Here is a 15,319-nt window from a genome sequence, read left to right as displayed (position 1 = left end):
CCGCTCTTCACTCGCATCCCAAAGTAAGGGGAACAGCCGAGGCTTTGCTGGTTAGATCCTCTCTTCACCGACTACACGCGTCTCTATGAAGGTGTAAATCACGCGCTTTTGTGGGCATGAGGTGTTCACGCTCGAATTCTCGCGCGTGGATTTCGTAGTGATCCATGGTGGGACCCATTAGCCAAGTATCCAGCTCTGCATTTGTCGGGATTTCTTATAGATTTTCCACACATGGATATTTAACTGTGCAGTGTGTTTTGTATGTATAAATTCGTACACTTTGTTAATTTTTAGTTTTAGTTTTTAAATTACTTATCATTTGTCATATGCTTTTTGCAAGTTTACCAAAGAGAGAAATAAAGAAAAAAAAAAACAGGAAAATATCTTCATAGGAAATTATCATGGAGACAGGAAACGTGGATGGGCCGGAGGGTAGTGGTCGAAATCTGTAAAAAATCTGCAGCATTTAATGATTTTCTCCAAATGCATGTGATGTGTTTATCTTATTTTTTTCCAACCCAGAACTAATATTTTTTTAAAAAAAATTATAGAAACTTATTAGATATCCAATATATATATATATATATCAATAGAAAATTGTGGAGCGAAGGGACGTCAGATTTTTCTCCAAGAAAGTCAAAAAGCTTGCAACGAAAAGGTGACAAAATGACTTCACTCTCTTTGTCCTAAGACTCCCTTGGACCATTATTTTCTGATTTTGGGTTCATCATTTTCGGGTTTTGACATTATTTTTCACTAATCTGATCAATTCTTAAATAATATCCCATTAGAGACAAGACAAAAGACAATTAAATAAAGTATGAAAGGGGATCAAATCGAACTCGGGTTTCTCGATAAATAACCCAATCCTCAAGTCACTATCTCTGGAAGTGACTTTCTAGTTTTTCTCTGGTGGTAGAGAAAATGAAGTCGGCGACGGCGAACATTGCGTTTCCGGCTATGGCGGTGACTTTGATGTTCTTGTGGGGAGGCTGTTTGACGGCGAATGTGAGCTACGACCACCGCTCTCTCATCATCGATGGTCGCCGGGAACTCATCATCTCCGCCGCCATTCATTACCCGCGTAGTGTTCCCGCCGTGAGTTTTTCTTTTTTCTCCCTTCGTTCCACTGGGTTTCTGTTTGGTTCACGGGAAAATGGGTTTGTCAATGGGGAAGCTAAAGTTCGAAGCTTTCTTGTTTTGCTGAAGTAAAGTTCGTAGCTTTTGATTCGTCTGTTTTGTTTGTTCATCTTGCGTGTGCCATTGGTTGAAAGGGTTCGATTTTTTTTTTAGGGATTTCGCTTATTTGCTGATCTTTTTTTATTCCGTGTTGGGTTCTCTCCCGGGAAAATGGGTGATTTGCGATTGGTATTCTAGAGATTTTCCGAGAAATTTGGGTTCCTGAGATTAAGCACAAACGATTCCGGCATTTAAAAAACCTTCAGACATATATCTTGGTTTCAGATGTTTGTGTTCTTTTGGTCCTCTGTCTCTTCTGGTTTCTTCTCCTGACTCCTGAGATTAAGACCAAGGATAATGTGTTTTCTGCAACATGAGATGTTGATTTTCATGGATACAGGAAAAAAACACATAATATTCTCTCTGTTCTTTAGACCATTCTGGTCTTAGCTATGGCGCAATAGCTTATTAATGAATGGTTGTATCACATTGGCAGATGTGGCCATCACTGGTTCGAACAGCCAAAGAAGGAGGATGCAATGCAATAGAGTCTTACGTGTTTTGGAATGGCCATGAGCCTTCTCCAGGAGAGGTGGGATCTCTATAGCCCTTTTGTTTCTGCATTTTAAGACATCAACCACTTCTGATCCTTGATACTGTCCGTTGATTTTTTTTTTTCTGACAAGAGACTGGTTTGGTTTCCACTTTCCAGTATTATTTTGGCGGCCGGTATGATCTGGTGAAGTTCATCAAGATCGTGCAGCAGGCTGGAATGTACATGATTCTGAGAATCGGCCCTGTTGTTGCAGCCGAATGGAATTTCGGGTACGCTTTCTTTAGTTAATTGGGAATAGACTCCATCCACAATTCTCAGGTAGAGAGAGCATTAGTAAAGAAAACGATTCTTGATTTCGAAACGCAGACACAAAGACTGATATTTGAGCAGAAAGATGCGATCTTTTTGAATCTTGTGGCACTAGTTATGGTAAAGTTTTGGTTGTAATTGTGGTTCAGAGGAGTTCCGGTTTGGTTGCATTATGTGCCAGGAATAGTCTTCAGGACCGATAACGGGCCATGGAAGGTACATTCCATGTAATCTTAAAAACACTTGAAGAACTTTGAAAATTTGTACAGATACTAAGTCGATCTTCCTATCGGTTTTCCAGCACTACATGCAAAATTTCACGACGTACATAGTGAATCTGATGAAGAAAGAGAAGCTTTTCGCACCACTAGGAGGCCCTATAATCTTGTCTCAGGCAAGCAAAATCATGATTGATTCTCTGTCATGTCTCCCCGTTGGACATGTTACCAATCAACATAAAAGGTCTTGTTTCATACTTAGGTTGAGAACGAATACGGGTACTATGAAGGTGCGTATGGAGAAGGAGGGAAACGGTATGCTCAATGGGCTGCCAATATGGCGATTTCACAGAACATAGGTGTTCCATGGATGATGTGCCAACAATGGGATGCTCCCCCGGCCATTGTAAGTGTTATCTTGGCTTTCTGTTCTTATCAACTCGAGTCTTGATACTGAATCGGAAACACCAGAACATGGTTTCGGGTTCGTTTTCCAGTTTGTAGAAAACAAACCTCATTTTCAGACATTCTTCGGGTTTGATCTTTGTCATCCTTTTGCATACAAGTAGAATGGAGGAGAGCAAGAATGTTCCTTTCGGGTGTATGATCTGTTGATATGCATCGATTTTTATGTTTTTCTTCTTCTTTCATCTGCAGATTAGTACCTGCAATTCCTTTTACTGTGACCAATTCACACCGAATACACCGGATAAGCCCAAGATCTGGACCGAAAACTGGCCGGGATGGTAAAAGTCTTTATCTTCTTGACCTGTTTGAAGTTTTTTTAGGCTGACTTTCAAGTTTTTCATGTCTACTTTCACCTAACCTAGGCTTTAACGGTCGTGAACATCTTCTGTTTCTCCTTCTTAGGTTCAAAACTTTCGGGGCCAGAGACCCTCACAGACCAGCCGAAGACGTGGCTTTCTCCGTTGCTCGTTTTTTCCAGAAAGGTGGCAGTGTTCATAACTATTACATGGTATGTAATACATCATCTTTTTTTTTTTCTATCAGATTTCATCAATGGTCGAGATTTCCGGATATTGAATAATCATGTTCATATCTGTTGTTAATGTCTTTTTCTCTATCTTTTATATTCATGTTTGTGCAGTACCATGGAGGAACAAATTTCGGCCGTACTGCAGGTGGACCGTTTATCACAACAAGCTATGACTATGAAGCTCCAATCGATGAATACGGTTAGATTCTTCTAATCTTTTCTCAAATATTATAAGAATTTACATGATGATTCCGATATTTTGCTGTTATATTTAACGATTGGCCAATCATTTCTCGTCTTTGAAGGATTGCCGAGATTTCCAAAATGGGGACACCTTAAAGAGCTCCACAGAGCTATAAAGCTCTCTGAACATATGCTTCTCACTGGTGAACATAGTAATGTTTCATTAGGTCCTTCCCTCGAGGTTGATATTACCGGGTTTTAACCGCTTCTTGTCTGAAACTTATGTTTTTGCTCAGATTATGTGTAATGAATTCGCTTCTGATTTATTATTTTTTTGCTTCTAGGCTGATGTCTACACTGACTCTTCAGGAGCTTGTGCTGCATTTCTCTCAAACACTGGCAATAAAACCGACATGACTGTAGTGTTCCGAAATGCTTCATACCACCTACCCGCATGGTCGGTCAGCGTTCTGCCCGACTGCAAGAACGTGGTTTTCAATACCGCAAAGGTGAAAACTTTCCTTCTTCTGTCGTCATTTGATTGGGTTCTTGATTCGATTCTTAGAAAAACTTACCGCATATACTTATACGCCATTTTCAACTGCGATAGGTAACTTCACAGACCTCCAAGGTTGAAATGCTACCCGAAGATTTGAAGCAGAATGGGAAGAAAGATCTGGAATGGCAAGTGTTCACAGAGAAACCAGGGTTATGGGGAGAGGCCGATTTCGTAAAAAACGAACTTGTCGATCATATAAACGCCACAAAGGACACAACAGACTATCTGTGGTACACTACAAGGTTAGCTACCTGCTTCCAGTTTGTGTTCTTGAGATCAAACACATAATTATGAGATCAGTCTATTATGAGATCAAACACATTATTGTTGAATGCAGCATTACAGTGAGTGAAACTGGAAGAAGCCCGGTTCTCTTTATCGAGTCAAAGGGGCATACTCTCCATGCTTTCATGAACAAGGAGTTCATAGGTACTTCATAACTATCATCGTTTTTTCTACTCATGAAACTTTTTCATATCATATCTCATACATTAAGATTTTGATTCCAGGTACCGGGACAGGGAACGGGACACATCCAACTTTCAAATTCAAGAAATCGATTACTCTCAAACGAGGCAGAAACGATATAGATCTGCTTAGTATGACTGTCGGTCTTCAGGTATTGAATTTTTTTTAACTGTTTTATCATGTAGTAAAAGACTGTTTCATTGTTGAAAGATTGGATTCCTCCTGCCAAATCTCTCCTTGATGATATTTCTTGCTCTGGCTCTTGCTCCTATAAGAATGCGGGTTCCTTTTACGAATGGGTTGGAGCCGGGCTTACCAGTGTCAGAATCGAAGGTCTTAACAACAGCACGTTGAATTTGTCAGAAAGCAGTTGGTCCTACAAGGTTGTTTCTTTTTTCTGCCTACATTTGCACATCGTTACCTTCCTACGATATGTAACTTTATCTGATCGATCTCTCAACCCCATTTCTGAAATCTTGCAGCTCGGCGTTCAAGGGGAACACTTGGGTCTGTCCAAGCCTGGTAACTCCGGGGCTGTGAACTGGACTCTGACCACAAAACCTCCAAAGAAACAACCTTTGACATGGTACAAGGTATGAACTCGTTGGATAAGAACCAGAGGTAACAGATTTCAGATCGGGGTTTTGTCTTAGCTAAAACCTTGGAGCTTTTGGGCAGGTTCTCATAGATCAGCCTTCTGGGAATGAACCGGTTGGTCTGGACATGCTCGGAATGGGGAAAGGCATGGCTTGGCTAAACGGAGAAGAGATAGGAAGATACTGGCCAAGAAAAGCTAGAAAGAACTACCCGAACGACGAATGCGTAAAAGAATGCGATTACAGAGGCAAGTTCATGCCTGACAAATGCCTCACCGGATGTGGAGAGCCATCTCAGAGATGGTACGATAAAGCCGTTATCTCTCCCTGTTTTCTTTGCATTTCCATGGGCAGATGAAGTCTGATACGTGGGTTTTGAGTAGGTATCATGTTCCACGGTCATGGTTCAAGCCCTCTGGAAACGAGCTGGTGATCTTTGAGGAGAGAGGGGGTGATCCCACCAAGATAAAGCTCTCAAGAAGGAAAGTAACCGCAGAAACCAGTTAAAATGACTGCAGAGAGAGAGAGAGAGATGGTTTTAAGATGTTCCTTCAAGTCTATGCAAAACATCTTCAAAGCTGAGATGCGTAGAGGGTTTTTTGTTTTTGTTTTCTCTCGGGCAATATTTTAATTTAGTTCTTCAGTTGTTACAGCTTCTAGGGGTGGGCACGCATAATAACCGAGAAAATTGAGAGATTTGGATTTGGATCCGGGAGGTTCGGTTATTTAGCTATAAGATTTATATCCGGTATTTGGTATTTACGAGTATCTGGGTACGGATATCCGGAATAATGGTCGGTTATTCGCGGGTATCCAGATCCGAATTTATTTAAGAAAAACAACAATATTTATATATAAAATTTTCAAAAAACGAAATATATTTATAAAAATTGACGAATTATGATAAAATATATAAGACAAAAGGAGATAATAAGAGAAATAATAATAAATTTAATTTTTTGAATTTATATTAAAACATATGAAATTATTTAATCTAAAATAATTATATTTTATAAAAATATTATATAAATATAAGATATAATTATTTATAATCATAATTGTCGAGTATTCGCGGGTATCCGATTTTAAAATTTTTATTATCCGGATTTGGATTTAGATTCACAGATATTGAAAAATCGAAATTTGGATTCGGATTTGAAAATTACGAGTCTCCTAAAATCGGGTATCCGTTAGACGAGTATCCGACGGATACCCGATTTTCGGATATTTTTGCCCAGCCCTAAGAGCTTCTTGGCTTTTCTCTGTCTGAAAGAATTGATCCGTTGGGGTGGTCATTCTGTTAATATATGGACGTTTTGGAGATATAAAACCCAAATAATTATATTTTCTAAAATGGGCCGAAACATGGGCCGAAATTGGGCCTTTTGTTCGACCCAATCATCTTAATAACGGGTCGGGTATTCGGGTCTACATCAGCTCGACCCGGGAAGGTCAGTCTTCCACTGATTTCCCTCTCTCTCACATTTCCTCGAACTCGGGATTTCATGAACGCAGAACTGAAATGAGATCTCTCCTTTACTTTGTATTGTTTCTTTTCCTCTGCTCCCAAACAGCATTCTCCTGGAAAAAGGAGGAGTTTCGCACCTGCGACCAGACCCCTTTCTGCAAACGCGCTCGGTCCCGTACTCCCGGCGCGTGCTCTCTCATCGCCGGCGATGTCTCCATATCCGACGGTAACCTTGTGGCCAAGCTCCTCCCGAAAGCTCCTGCTCAAGGCGATGGTGATCAGATCAAGCCGCTGATTCTCTCCCTCTCGGTTTATCGAGATGGGATCGTGCGGCTCGTGATCGATGAGGATCATTCTCTGGACCCGCCGAAGAAGCGGTTCCGAGTTCCCGACGTGATAGTGTCCGAATTCGAGGAAAAGAAGGTTTGGTTGCAGAGCGCAACGACGGAGACGATTGCCGGAGACACTAGTCTGTCTTCGGTGGTCTACGTATCGGACGGCTACGAGGCAGTGCTGCGGCATGATCCGTTTGAAATCTTCGTCCGCGAGAAATCAGGTGATCGACGCCGAGTTGTGTCTTTGAACTCCCATGGATTATTCGATTTTGAGCAATTGAGGACGAAAAATGATGGGGAGAACTGGGAAGAGAGTTTTAGGAGCCACACTGATTCGAGACCTTATGGTCCCCAATCCATTAGCTTCGATGTTTCATTTTATGATTCCAGTTTCGTTTATGGAATTCCTGAACGCGCCACTAGCTTTGCTTTGAAACCAACCAGGGGTCCTGGAGTTGAGGAATCTGAACCTTATAGACTCTTTAACCTAGATGTCTTTGAATACCTCCATGAATCACCATTTGGGCTATATGGCTCAATCCCATTCATGGTTTCACACGGGAAATCTGGTAAAAGTTCCGGTTTTTTCTGGCTGAACGCTGCTGAAATGCAGATTGACGTTTTGTCAAATGGATGGGATGCTGAAAGTGGCATTTCCTTTCCATCTAGCCAGAGCAGGATTGATACGTTTTGGATGAGCGAGGCAGGAGTCATAGATACGTTCTTCTTTGTCGGGCCAGAGCCGAAAGATGTAGTAAAACAGTATGCAAGTGTGACGGGTACTTCAGCTATGCCACAGTTGTTTGCCACTGGCTATCACCAATGCAGGTGGAATTACAAGGATGAGGAGGATGTGGAACAGGTGGACTCGAAATTTGATGAGCACGATATCCCTTACGATGTTCTATGGCTTGATATTGAGCATACCGATGGGAAGAGATACTTTACATGGGATAAAGTGTTGTTTCCTCATCCGGAGGAGATGCAAAAGAAGTTGGCTGCTAAGGGCAGGCGGATGGTGACTATTGTGGATCCTCATATCAAGAGGGATGATTCTTATTTCTTACATAAGGAGGCTACTCAGAAGGGGTATTACGTTAAGGATTCTTCCAGAAAAGACTTTGATGGTTGGTGCTGGCCCGGTTCATCATCTTACATTGACATGTTGAGTCCTGAGATTAGAACATGGTGGGGTGGCAGGTTCTCGTACGAGAATTATGTTGGTTCCACTCCGTCATTGTACATCTGGAATGACATGAATGAACCTTCCGTGTTCAATGGTCCAGAGGTATAACTTTTTTCCTCATTAACCCCGTCATGTTCTTTTGGTATCGTTTTCTATAATATTTTGCTATGCTTTACATGGGGTCTGAGGTCACGGGTTCAAATCCACCTCTCTACATTAAAACGTAGGGGTAAGGTGGCCTAGTATATTCCCTTCCCCAGCACCCCACTAGATGGGGATACGAACTGGGTTGGTCCTTTGTTTTTTTACATGACAAGCACGTTGATCCAGTACGGATTACCTTTTTCTCTGAATCTGTTCAGATATAACTCTTTTTTTTTTTCCTAGTTGCTTGCTTGCATCTGAACCGTATATGATGATTAGTTTTCGAATCACAAAACCTGTTATGATATTTGCATAACAACATTTCTCTGTCATTTCCTTGCTGGTGCCATGGTGAAATCGACTCTAGAAATGATTTTTGTGGCACCCTTTATTCGTTAGATACTACAATCTCAAGGCTGGAGCAAGTGTTTCAAGTGGCATCCTTCCATGTTTTTTGAGGGGTTGCATTAGATCCTCGGCATTTTTTTACTCCATAAGCTAGTTTGTTATGGGGCGTGTTTGTTGGTTCAGAAAATTGTTCCTTATGAAATTTTATTTCTAGATGAAGACCGACTTGTGGTTTTTCTTGAATAGGTTACTATGCCTAGAGATGCGTTACATGTCGGGGGCGTGGAACACAGAGAAGTTCATAATGCTTATGGATATTACTTCCACATGGCGACTTCTGACGGACTTGTCATGCGGGGAGAAGGAAAGGATCGGCCTTTTGTGTTGTCGAGAGCAGTCTTTCCTGGTACCCAAAGATTCGGAGCAGTCTGGACTGGAGATAATACGGCAGAGTGGGAGCACCTTCGGGTCTCTGTTCCAATGATCTTGACACTTAGTCTTACCGGAATAACATTTTCGGGTATGAATGATTTCCCGATCAAATTTCTATGGGCAGTTATTTCCCCGTAAATCACATAGAAGCATTCCTTTTCTTTCGCAGGTGCGGATGTTGGCGGGTTTTTCGGGAATCCTGAAACGGAACTGCTGGTTAGGTGGTACCAGCTGGGTGCTTACTATCCATTTTTCAGGGGGCACGCCCATCATGACACCAAGCGACGAGAGCCTTGGCTGTTCGGGTAAATATGCAGATCTCCTTTTGGCCTTTTCCTGTGAACTGCTTCATACTAGTATAAACGGTCCATGTCTACTCTGTACCAAAAAGCTTTTTGGTTCATTATAGTGATCGAATTTGGTGGTACTCTAAAATTCATCACTTCCGTTGATAATTAACCGATAAATTTGCTCTATCGAATTCATTGATATTTGCTTGTTTCGTTATCTCTCATTTTGTTTTCAGAGAGCGTAATACAGAACTCATGAGAGACGCCATACATGCTCGGTACATGCTACTTCCGTACTTCTACACATTGTTTAGAGAAGCAAACGTCACTGGTGTTCCTGTCGTGCGTCCCTTGTGGATGGAATTCCCATACGATGATTCTACTTTTAGTAACGACGAAGCCTTCATGGTCGGTAATGGTCTGCTGGTCCAAGGAATTTACACGAAGGTACTTTAGGGCCACTACTTTCTGCTTTCTATTTCCGATTATTCCCGGACTTGATTTCGTCTCGGTTCACATGAATTAGGGAGCTAAACAAGCGTCGGTGTATTTGCCCGGAAAAGAATCATGGTATGACATGAGAAGTGGGAAGGCATACGTGGGAAGCAAGATACACAAAGTCGAGGTGTCGGAAGAGAGCATTCCAGCGTTCCAAAGGGCTGGAACTATCATTTCCCGGAAAGACCGTTTCCGGCGAAGTTCTTCTCAGATGGACAATGATCCTTATACTTTGGTACGTATAGTTAATATATATAACCCTCGAGGCAAATTCATTTATGAGCTGACTGACCCTTTTTTTGTGTGAATGGTCATCTTTTTCTTTCCAGGTTGTGGCCTTAAACAGTTCACAAGCTGCGGAGGGTGAACTCTACATCGACGACGGCAAGAGCTTCGAGTTCAAACGAGGCTCCTACATCCACCGCAGGTTTGTCTTCTCGAACGGGCAGCTCACATCGTCGAACCTTGCTCCCGAATCTCGTTTCTCTTCCCATTGCACGATCGAAAGAATTATTCTGCTGGGTCATGCCAAGGGTCCAAAGTCTGCACTGGTGGAACCATCGAATCAGAAGGTAGACATCGAGATGGGACCAATCAGGCTGGGCGGGCTTGCAGGTTCGGGTTCAGGTGCAAAGGCCTTGACGATCCGTAACCCGGGCGTTCGAGTTTACGAAGACTGGTCGATTAAGATTCTGTGAATGAAATGAACCGCTTGATGTTTTTTTTTTCTGCGGTGATGAAAATGCCTGAGACTTCTTTTGTAAGGATTGAAGAAGTTGAGAATTTTGAACAAACTTAATCTAGAAGGCTATTACATAACGTATGAAAAACTCACTGTCAAGTAGTTTGAATACCAACACATTTTTATGAGCATATATATATATATATATATATATATGTGTGTGTGTGTGTATGCAACGAACAAGAATATATATTGACGATTAATTCTGGTTGAAACGGACAAGCACTTCATAATATGTACTAAAACCATAACATGGCTTATTATACAACGACATGGCAAATCCCAACGAGACTTAGAACCCACACCACATCACCAAGAAGACTTCCACCCAAAAAACAAAAATTGTACTAGGAGACAGCCGGGTTGGAATCTCACAGCGAGAGAATGGATGCAGCAGCCTGTTCCGACGTCAATACCGTAACCTCCTGAAATCACTTTGCGGCACACTGATATCACCTCCGTTTCCCACCTCTCTTTGACCCTGTTTCCCATGATAAAATCAACGAAAACCCCGTAGTAAACCATAATGTTCATGTTCGTGTTATGAGTCGGGTTCATTTACTAAATTCTGAAACCTTTAAATCTAATCTGACTGGTCTAACTGTCCGTTTGCTCTTAATATGTGTCAGATACCAAAAAACTTACAGTTTCGTCTGGAACGACTGCATATCTCTCTGAGGGTGACACCCAGCTCTTGCCTACACAAGTAGTTAAACCACATTATCAAGCTGAGAATTTGTTCTATCGGAAACAAAAAATTGAATTTGCATATTACCTGTTGATGGATCAAAGTTAGACGATTCTATCCGTTGCCCATTCGCTCCATCCACACTTAGAGGCTCTATTATCTTTGGAAAGTTCCTTTATATATGAAACCAAAATATTCATATCGTCAATAACCTGATAAGAACCCACCCCCGTACAGCTCAGCCATATTTGTCTATGGATTCTAGGGGGGAAAAGGTTTCAGCCATATTCACACCAAATGTCATGTTCTTAGTAAGTAAAAACATATTCGTCAACGAATCAGTTTAGCTTCGGAGCTATAGATTTTATCAATTGAATTATCTTGCAATTTTCTCTGTCACAGCCACAACCCGCGACATGCAAACAACAAACGAATTGGTAAACATGGATATGTTTTCTCCATTAAGTTAATACTTTTACCTGTCAACAGACTCTCCATGGCCCAGCTGACCATTTGTACCTCTGCCCCAAGAGAACACATTATTTTGTTCGCTGACAGCCAAGGTGTGTCTCCATCCACACGAGACTTGTACTATTTTCTGAGACGTGCAAAGGAAATCACACATTTCAGAAAAGGATAACCGAAATTGGTATTAGCCAATTTTCAATGTAACAAGCTGACTACAAAAACTTTTTTATAAGTACAATTGTAAGTAAACATACCTGGTCATTGGGAAATTTCACTTGCACAGGAGAACAATGATCTACATTGTCACCAACTCCTACTTGTCCAAACTGCTTGTCAAAGGATCCAAAACAATTAGAAGCTTGTCATAGCCAAGGGAATAACTTGAATAATCAAATGTACGACTATGAGCTACTATACCGGGGTACTTATTGAAAGGAAACAACTAATATCCTACAACCACATTAGTCTTAAGTGAAGGTGTGTATGTACTCCCAAATGAAGTACAAAAACAGTTTTTCATTCTTCCATCCAAGATATGGTCTGGACATGCATAAACCAAGTCAAGAAGCGGTGAGAGATACAAGGAAATAAATTCTTGACCTTATTCCAACCCCATCCATACAGCTTTCCATCTGAGGTCAGTGCCATTGTGTGTCTCCAACCTCCTGATATCTGGAAAAACAATCGAAGAAAATCAAAAGACAATCCAAACTTAGATGATATGGACTACAGCTAACATAGCACATAACAGAAACATCACCATTTCTTCACAGGGTGTACCCATAACAGAAACATCATCATTTCTTGAGAGGGCATTACCAAACAAGAAGTGATTATAATAAAATGGCTTCAGAGTGCCTAAGGGGAAACCTGCGATATAAATCCGTTGCTCAAGGCTTCCAGCTTGTGAGGAACAAGGTGATCTTCAAAGTCTCCATGTCCTAGTTGACCATATTTGCTCCATCCATAGGTGTACAATGCACCAGAGTATGAAACCGATATAGTGTGGCGCCATCCACAAGCAACCATTGTCATCCTCTCACCCTGAAATGGAATTCCAACAACTTTATCTTCAGAAAAAAAAAAGATAACCAATACAGGAAAAAAAAAAGAAAAGCAAATTGTAAACAGACAGAACAAAATAAAAGAACAGAGGGAAAATAGCAGCTGGCCAATAATGAGGTAACACAATATAAATGATCGATTAACAGACTAAACTCGATTTCACTCTCCGTCTAGGTTCAAGATGTCAAGAGTCTATAAATCACAAAACATTTGTTGTTCAAACATAGGATTCTAGAAGTCCCAAGTTCGCCCTGTATGATCATCAAATGGAGCTAGATGAAAAATGAGGTTGCCCTTCATTTGTCATTGCAAATCCATCACAATGCTAGCATAATGCAAAGCATCACTATGAGGAAAAATGACCTATACACCATACGACTGAGAGCAAGGGTCCTTTCGCAATTATCCTCTATATCCTTTACATAGTTTGAACAGTTATTAGATGCTTAAATCAGAGAAAGAGCAGAGTTTGGTAGTATACACCAACAGAGGCAACTCTTTCGGGTACCCAGCGGTCATTTCTGTCACCTAATCCCAAGTTTCCGTATCTCCCCCAGCCCCACCCATAAAGGTCACCATCTTCTGTAACTGCAGCAGTATGTTCGGCACCTGCAGCAACCATTTTGATTCGTATTCCCTGCACCACTTATAAGTGAGTCTTGATACGACAATGTAACACTAGAGATTGGCAAACTAATTTCATAAGATTGTAGTTGCTGAACGAATTATCTTCATTAAGTGGTCCCAGCATTTAACAATTGCAAACTATTGTTGCATATGATATAAAATTTAAATTGGTCAAAGGAACTTATAAACAACAAGTAGAAGGTGTGGGCCCCTAAAAATGGTGTTCGTAGCCTTTCAAAAAGTAGTGAAAGACAGGGAATAACATAACCAACTTCGGAAGGCATATATGCAGCTTTTCGAATATTATAGAAACAAAAGGGAAACACTGTTAGTAATATGGCATCGGAAGAACAAACCTCAAAAGCTTGAATCTTTTGAGGTACCAAAGAATCTTCTGTGTCTCCAAGGCCAAGTTGACCATTCTGGTTCCGTCCCCAACTTTATAGAAGAGTGAAGATGCATTAGACAACAGTGCATGAACTTGACAGTGGTTCAAAGGCAATGTATACAATAAAACAACTGAAATTGACTTTCCTTAACATCAATTGACATGATTTTGCAGGGTGAAACCATTGTCACGCTAATTGTGATGCGCAATTCATTTTTCTTTGTGATTGATTGGATAGAAAGAGAACATATATTAATAAGACAATGTACCTCTGCACCTCTCCCTCCATGGTCACGGCCAAACAATGGCTATCGCCACAAGCAATCTGCTTTATCCGAATCCCAAGCAACGCTTTGATTGGCTGTGGAGTAAACAAGTCGCTGGAGTTTCCATGGCCTAACCTCCCAAAATCACCCCTGCAGAAAAACATGAAAAGAGAAAATATGGATCCTGGAACTAGTAAAGAAATCTACAATAAACTCTCAACGGCTCTGAATAAGCAATAGTATGAAACAAGTCGCTGGTTCTCAGAATTTGTTCCTTATATAGCGTATGAATCTGGAGGAGCTCAGACGCCCTTATAACAAAGTAACGTAAACAGAGAAAATAAAGCTCAAGAAGAAAAAGTATGAGAACAAACCATCCCCAACTATAGACCTCCTTGTGAGACTCTGAATAAGTAATAGTATGATCAGCACCACAGGTAACAGAAACGATTCCATGGTCATCCAAAGCACTCAGTTGTGTTGGAGAAGGACGATCCTCTGCATCACCGTGGCCTAGCTGCCCATCCTCTCCTCGGCCCCATGAGCAAACGATGTTCCCAGCTATAAATTAAAGATCAAACCGAAGCAATTTAATATAAGATTTTGACATTATTTCAGACATATATGATTCCTTGCTTCTTAGTTGTATTCTAAACTTAGATGGCTTAAGAAGACGATGAAAAGGACTCAAAAGAACTGAAAGAAAAGAAGAGCAAAGCAAAACAAAACAAGCACAAGATACTCAAATAAACTATTAACTAATCGATATAGATTGTGTAGCAACTAAACTTAGAAACAACACAATCGGATTATCCTTTTCAGCTCAGTTATTTAACGGCCAACAGCACTGAGTTATGGCCTCTTAACTCACAATCTACGAAACCAAGTCAAGTACGCTATCTTCCGGTTAGTGTGGCTATATGATCACAAACAACTTGCATTTACATTATAAGCTTTTTTCTTCGGATGAAATGTTAACCATTTACACAGTACGCTTGCATTCACCTCGATCCAACACTTTCGGTTACTCGAGACTCACCAGATATCATCCAACAACTAAGTTCATCTCCTAGGACCCTACCCGTACAGATGATCCCTAAACAACCTCGTGATCAATTCTCAGAACTCGTTTCTCAGGTTCGGAGATCAATCAGGAAACGATGAAGAACACATTTCACGAAAACGACGTAGAAAAATCCGGCGAAACAACGGCATAAATCAAAGCATTAATCCCGAAAGATCCGGGATCATCATCTCCACGAAAACCTAACCGCCAAAGCAGACAAAACAAAAGAGAAGTAGAGCGTCG

The 15,319-nt window shown here is 41.0% G+C and overlaps 3 protein-coding genes across 3 annotated transcripts in view; 2 read left to right on the top strand and 1 right to left on the bottom strand.

Moving 5' to 3' along the window:
* The first annotated feature begins 610 nt into the window (after window positions 1–610).
* On the top strand, window positions 611–5,827 carry LOC104800190 (beta-galactosidase 10). The gene is made up of 19 exons (XM_010522946.1): window positions 611–658; window positions 920–1,098; window positions 1,676–1,771; window positions 1,892–2,004; window positions 2,194–2,260; window positions 2,346–2,438; window positions 2,525–2,668; window positions 2,920–3,008; window positions 3,133–3,238; window positions 3,371–3,458; window positions 3,565–3,683; window positions 3,787–3,951; window positions 4,053–4,243; window positions 4,339–4,430; window positions 4,511–4,620; window positions 4,745–4,852; window positions 4,952–5,062; window positions 5,148–5,368; window positions 5,449–5,827. The coding sequence occupies exons 2-19, from the start codon at window positions 925–927 to the stop codon at window positions 5,570–5,572; spliced, it is 2,211 nt and encodes a 736-aa protein (XP_010521248.1). The 5' UTR covers window positions 611–658; window positions 920–924; the 3' UTR covers window positions 5,573–5,827.
* A 726-nt stretch (window positions 5,828–6,553) lies between these two features.
* LOC104800181 (probable glucan 1,3-alpha-glucosidase) lies at window positions 6,554–10,585 on the top strand. The gene is made up of 6 exons (XM_010522934.2): window positions 6,554–8,156; window positions 8,793–9,066; window positions 9,148–9,283; window positions 9,505–9,715; window positions 9,795–10,001; window positions 10,096–10,585. Exons 1-6 carry the CDS (start codon window positions 6,588–6,590, stop codon window positions 10,462–10,464), a joined length of 2,766 nt encoding a protein of 921 aa, XP_010521236.1. The 5' UTR covers window positions 6,554–6,587; the 3' UTR covers window positions 10,465–10,585.
* Window positions 10,586–10,679: 94 nt separating this feature from the next.
* The window catches only part of LOC104804585 (ultraviolet-B receptor UVR8), a 9,211-nt gene continuing 4,571 nt past the window's right edge, over window positions 10,680–15,319 (bottom strand). Inside the window, exons 2-12 of the mRNA XM_010528902.1 lie at window positions 14,385–14,571; window positions 14,014–14,160; window positions 13,713–13,794; window positions 13,211–13,366; window positions 12,535–12,708; window positions 12,265–12,336; window positions 11,919–11,990; window positions 11,676–11,794; window positions 11,284–11,369; window positions 11,154–11,206; window positions 10,680–10,989 (exon numbers count right to left, since the gene is read on the bottom strand). Of these exons, the coding sequence (XP_010527204.1) occupies window positions 10,918–10,989; window positions 11,154–11,206; window positions 11,284–11,369; window positions 11,676–11,794; window positions 11,919–11,990; window positions 12,265–12,336; window positions 12,535–12,708; window positions 13,211–13,366; window positions 13,713–13,794; window positions 14,014–14,160; window positions 14,385–14,571 (1,220 nt within the window). The 3' untranslated portion in view covers window positions 10,680–10,917. The remainder of the gene's footprint in view (window positions 10,990–11,153; window positions 11,207–11,283; window positions 11,370–11,675; window positions 11,795–11,918; window positions 11,991–12,264; window positions 12,337–12,534; window positions 12,709–13,210; window positions 13,367–13,712; window positions 13,795–14,013; window positions 14,161–14,384; window positions 14,572–15,319) is intronic.

Source organism: Tarenaya hassleriana, unplaced genomic scaffold (genome assembly GCF_000463585.1).
Source record: "Tarenaya hassleriana unplaced genomic scaffold, ASM46358v1 Cleome10, whole genome shotgun sequence".
Classification (NCBI taxonomy): domain Eukaryota; kingdom Viridiplantae; phylum Streptophyta; class Magnoliopsida; order Brassicales; family Cleomaceae; genus Tarenaya; species Tarenaya hassleriana.
The sequence above is the reverse complement of the archived record's forward strand: the minus strand, read 5'-3'. Positions and strand labels throughout refer to the sequence as shown.

Coding starts and splice junctions, on each gene's coding strand:
- LOC104800190 (XM_010522946.1), top strand. CDS start 925: ATGAAGTCGGCGACGGCGAACATTGCGTTTCCGGCTATGGCGGTGACT. Junction 2,005..2,193: donor GCAGCCGAATGGAATTTCGG/GTACGCTTTCTT, acceptor ATTGTGGTTCAG/AGGAGTTCCGGTTTGGTTGC. Junction 3,239..3,370: donor GTGTTCATAACTATTACATG/GTATGTAATACA, acceptor ATGTTTGTGCAG/TACCATGGAGGAACAAATTT.
- LOC104800181 (XM_010522934.2), top strand. CDS start 6,588: ATGAGATCTCTCCTTTACTTTGTATTGTTTCTTTTCCTCTGCTCCCAA. Junction 9,067..9,147: donor TACCGGAATAACATTTTCGG/GTATGAATGATT, acceptor TTTCTTTCGCAG/GTGCGGATGTTGGCGGGTTT. Junction 9,716..9,794: donor TCCAAGGAATTTACACGAAG/GTACTTTAGGGC, acceptor CACATGAATTAG/GGAGCTAAACAAGCGTCGGT.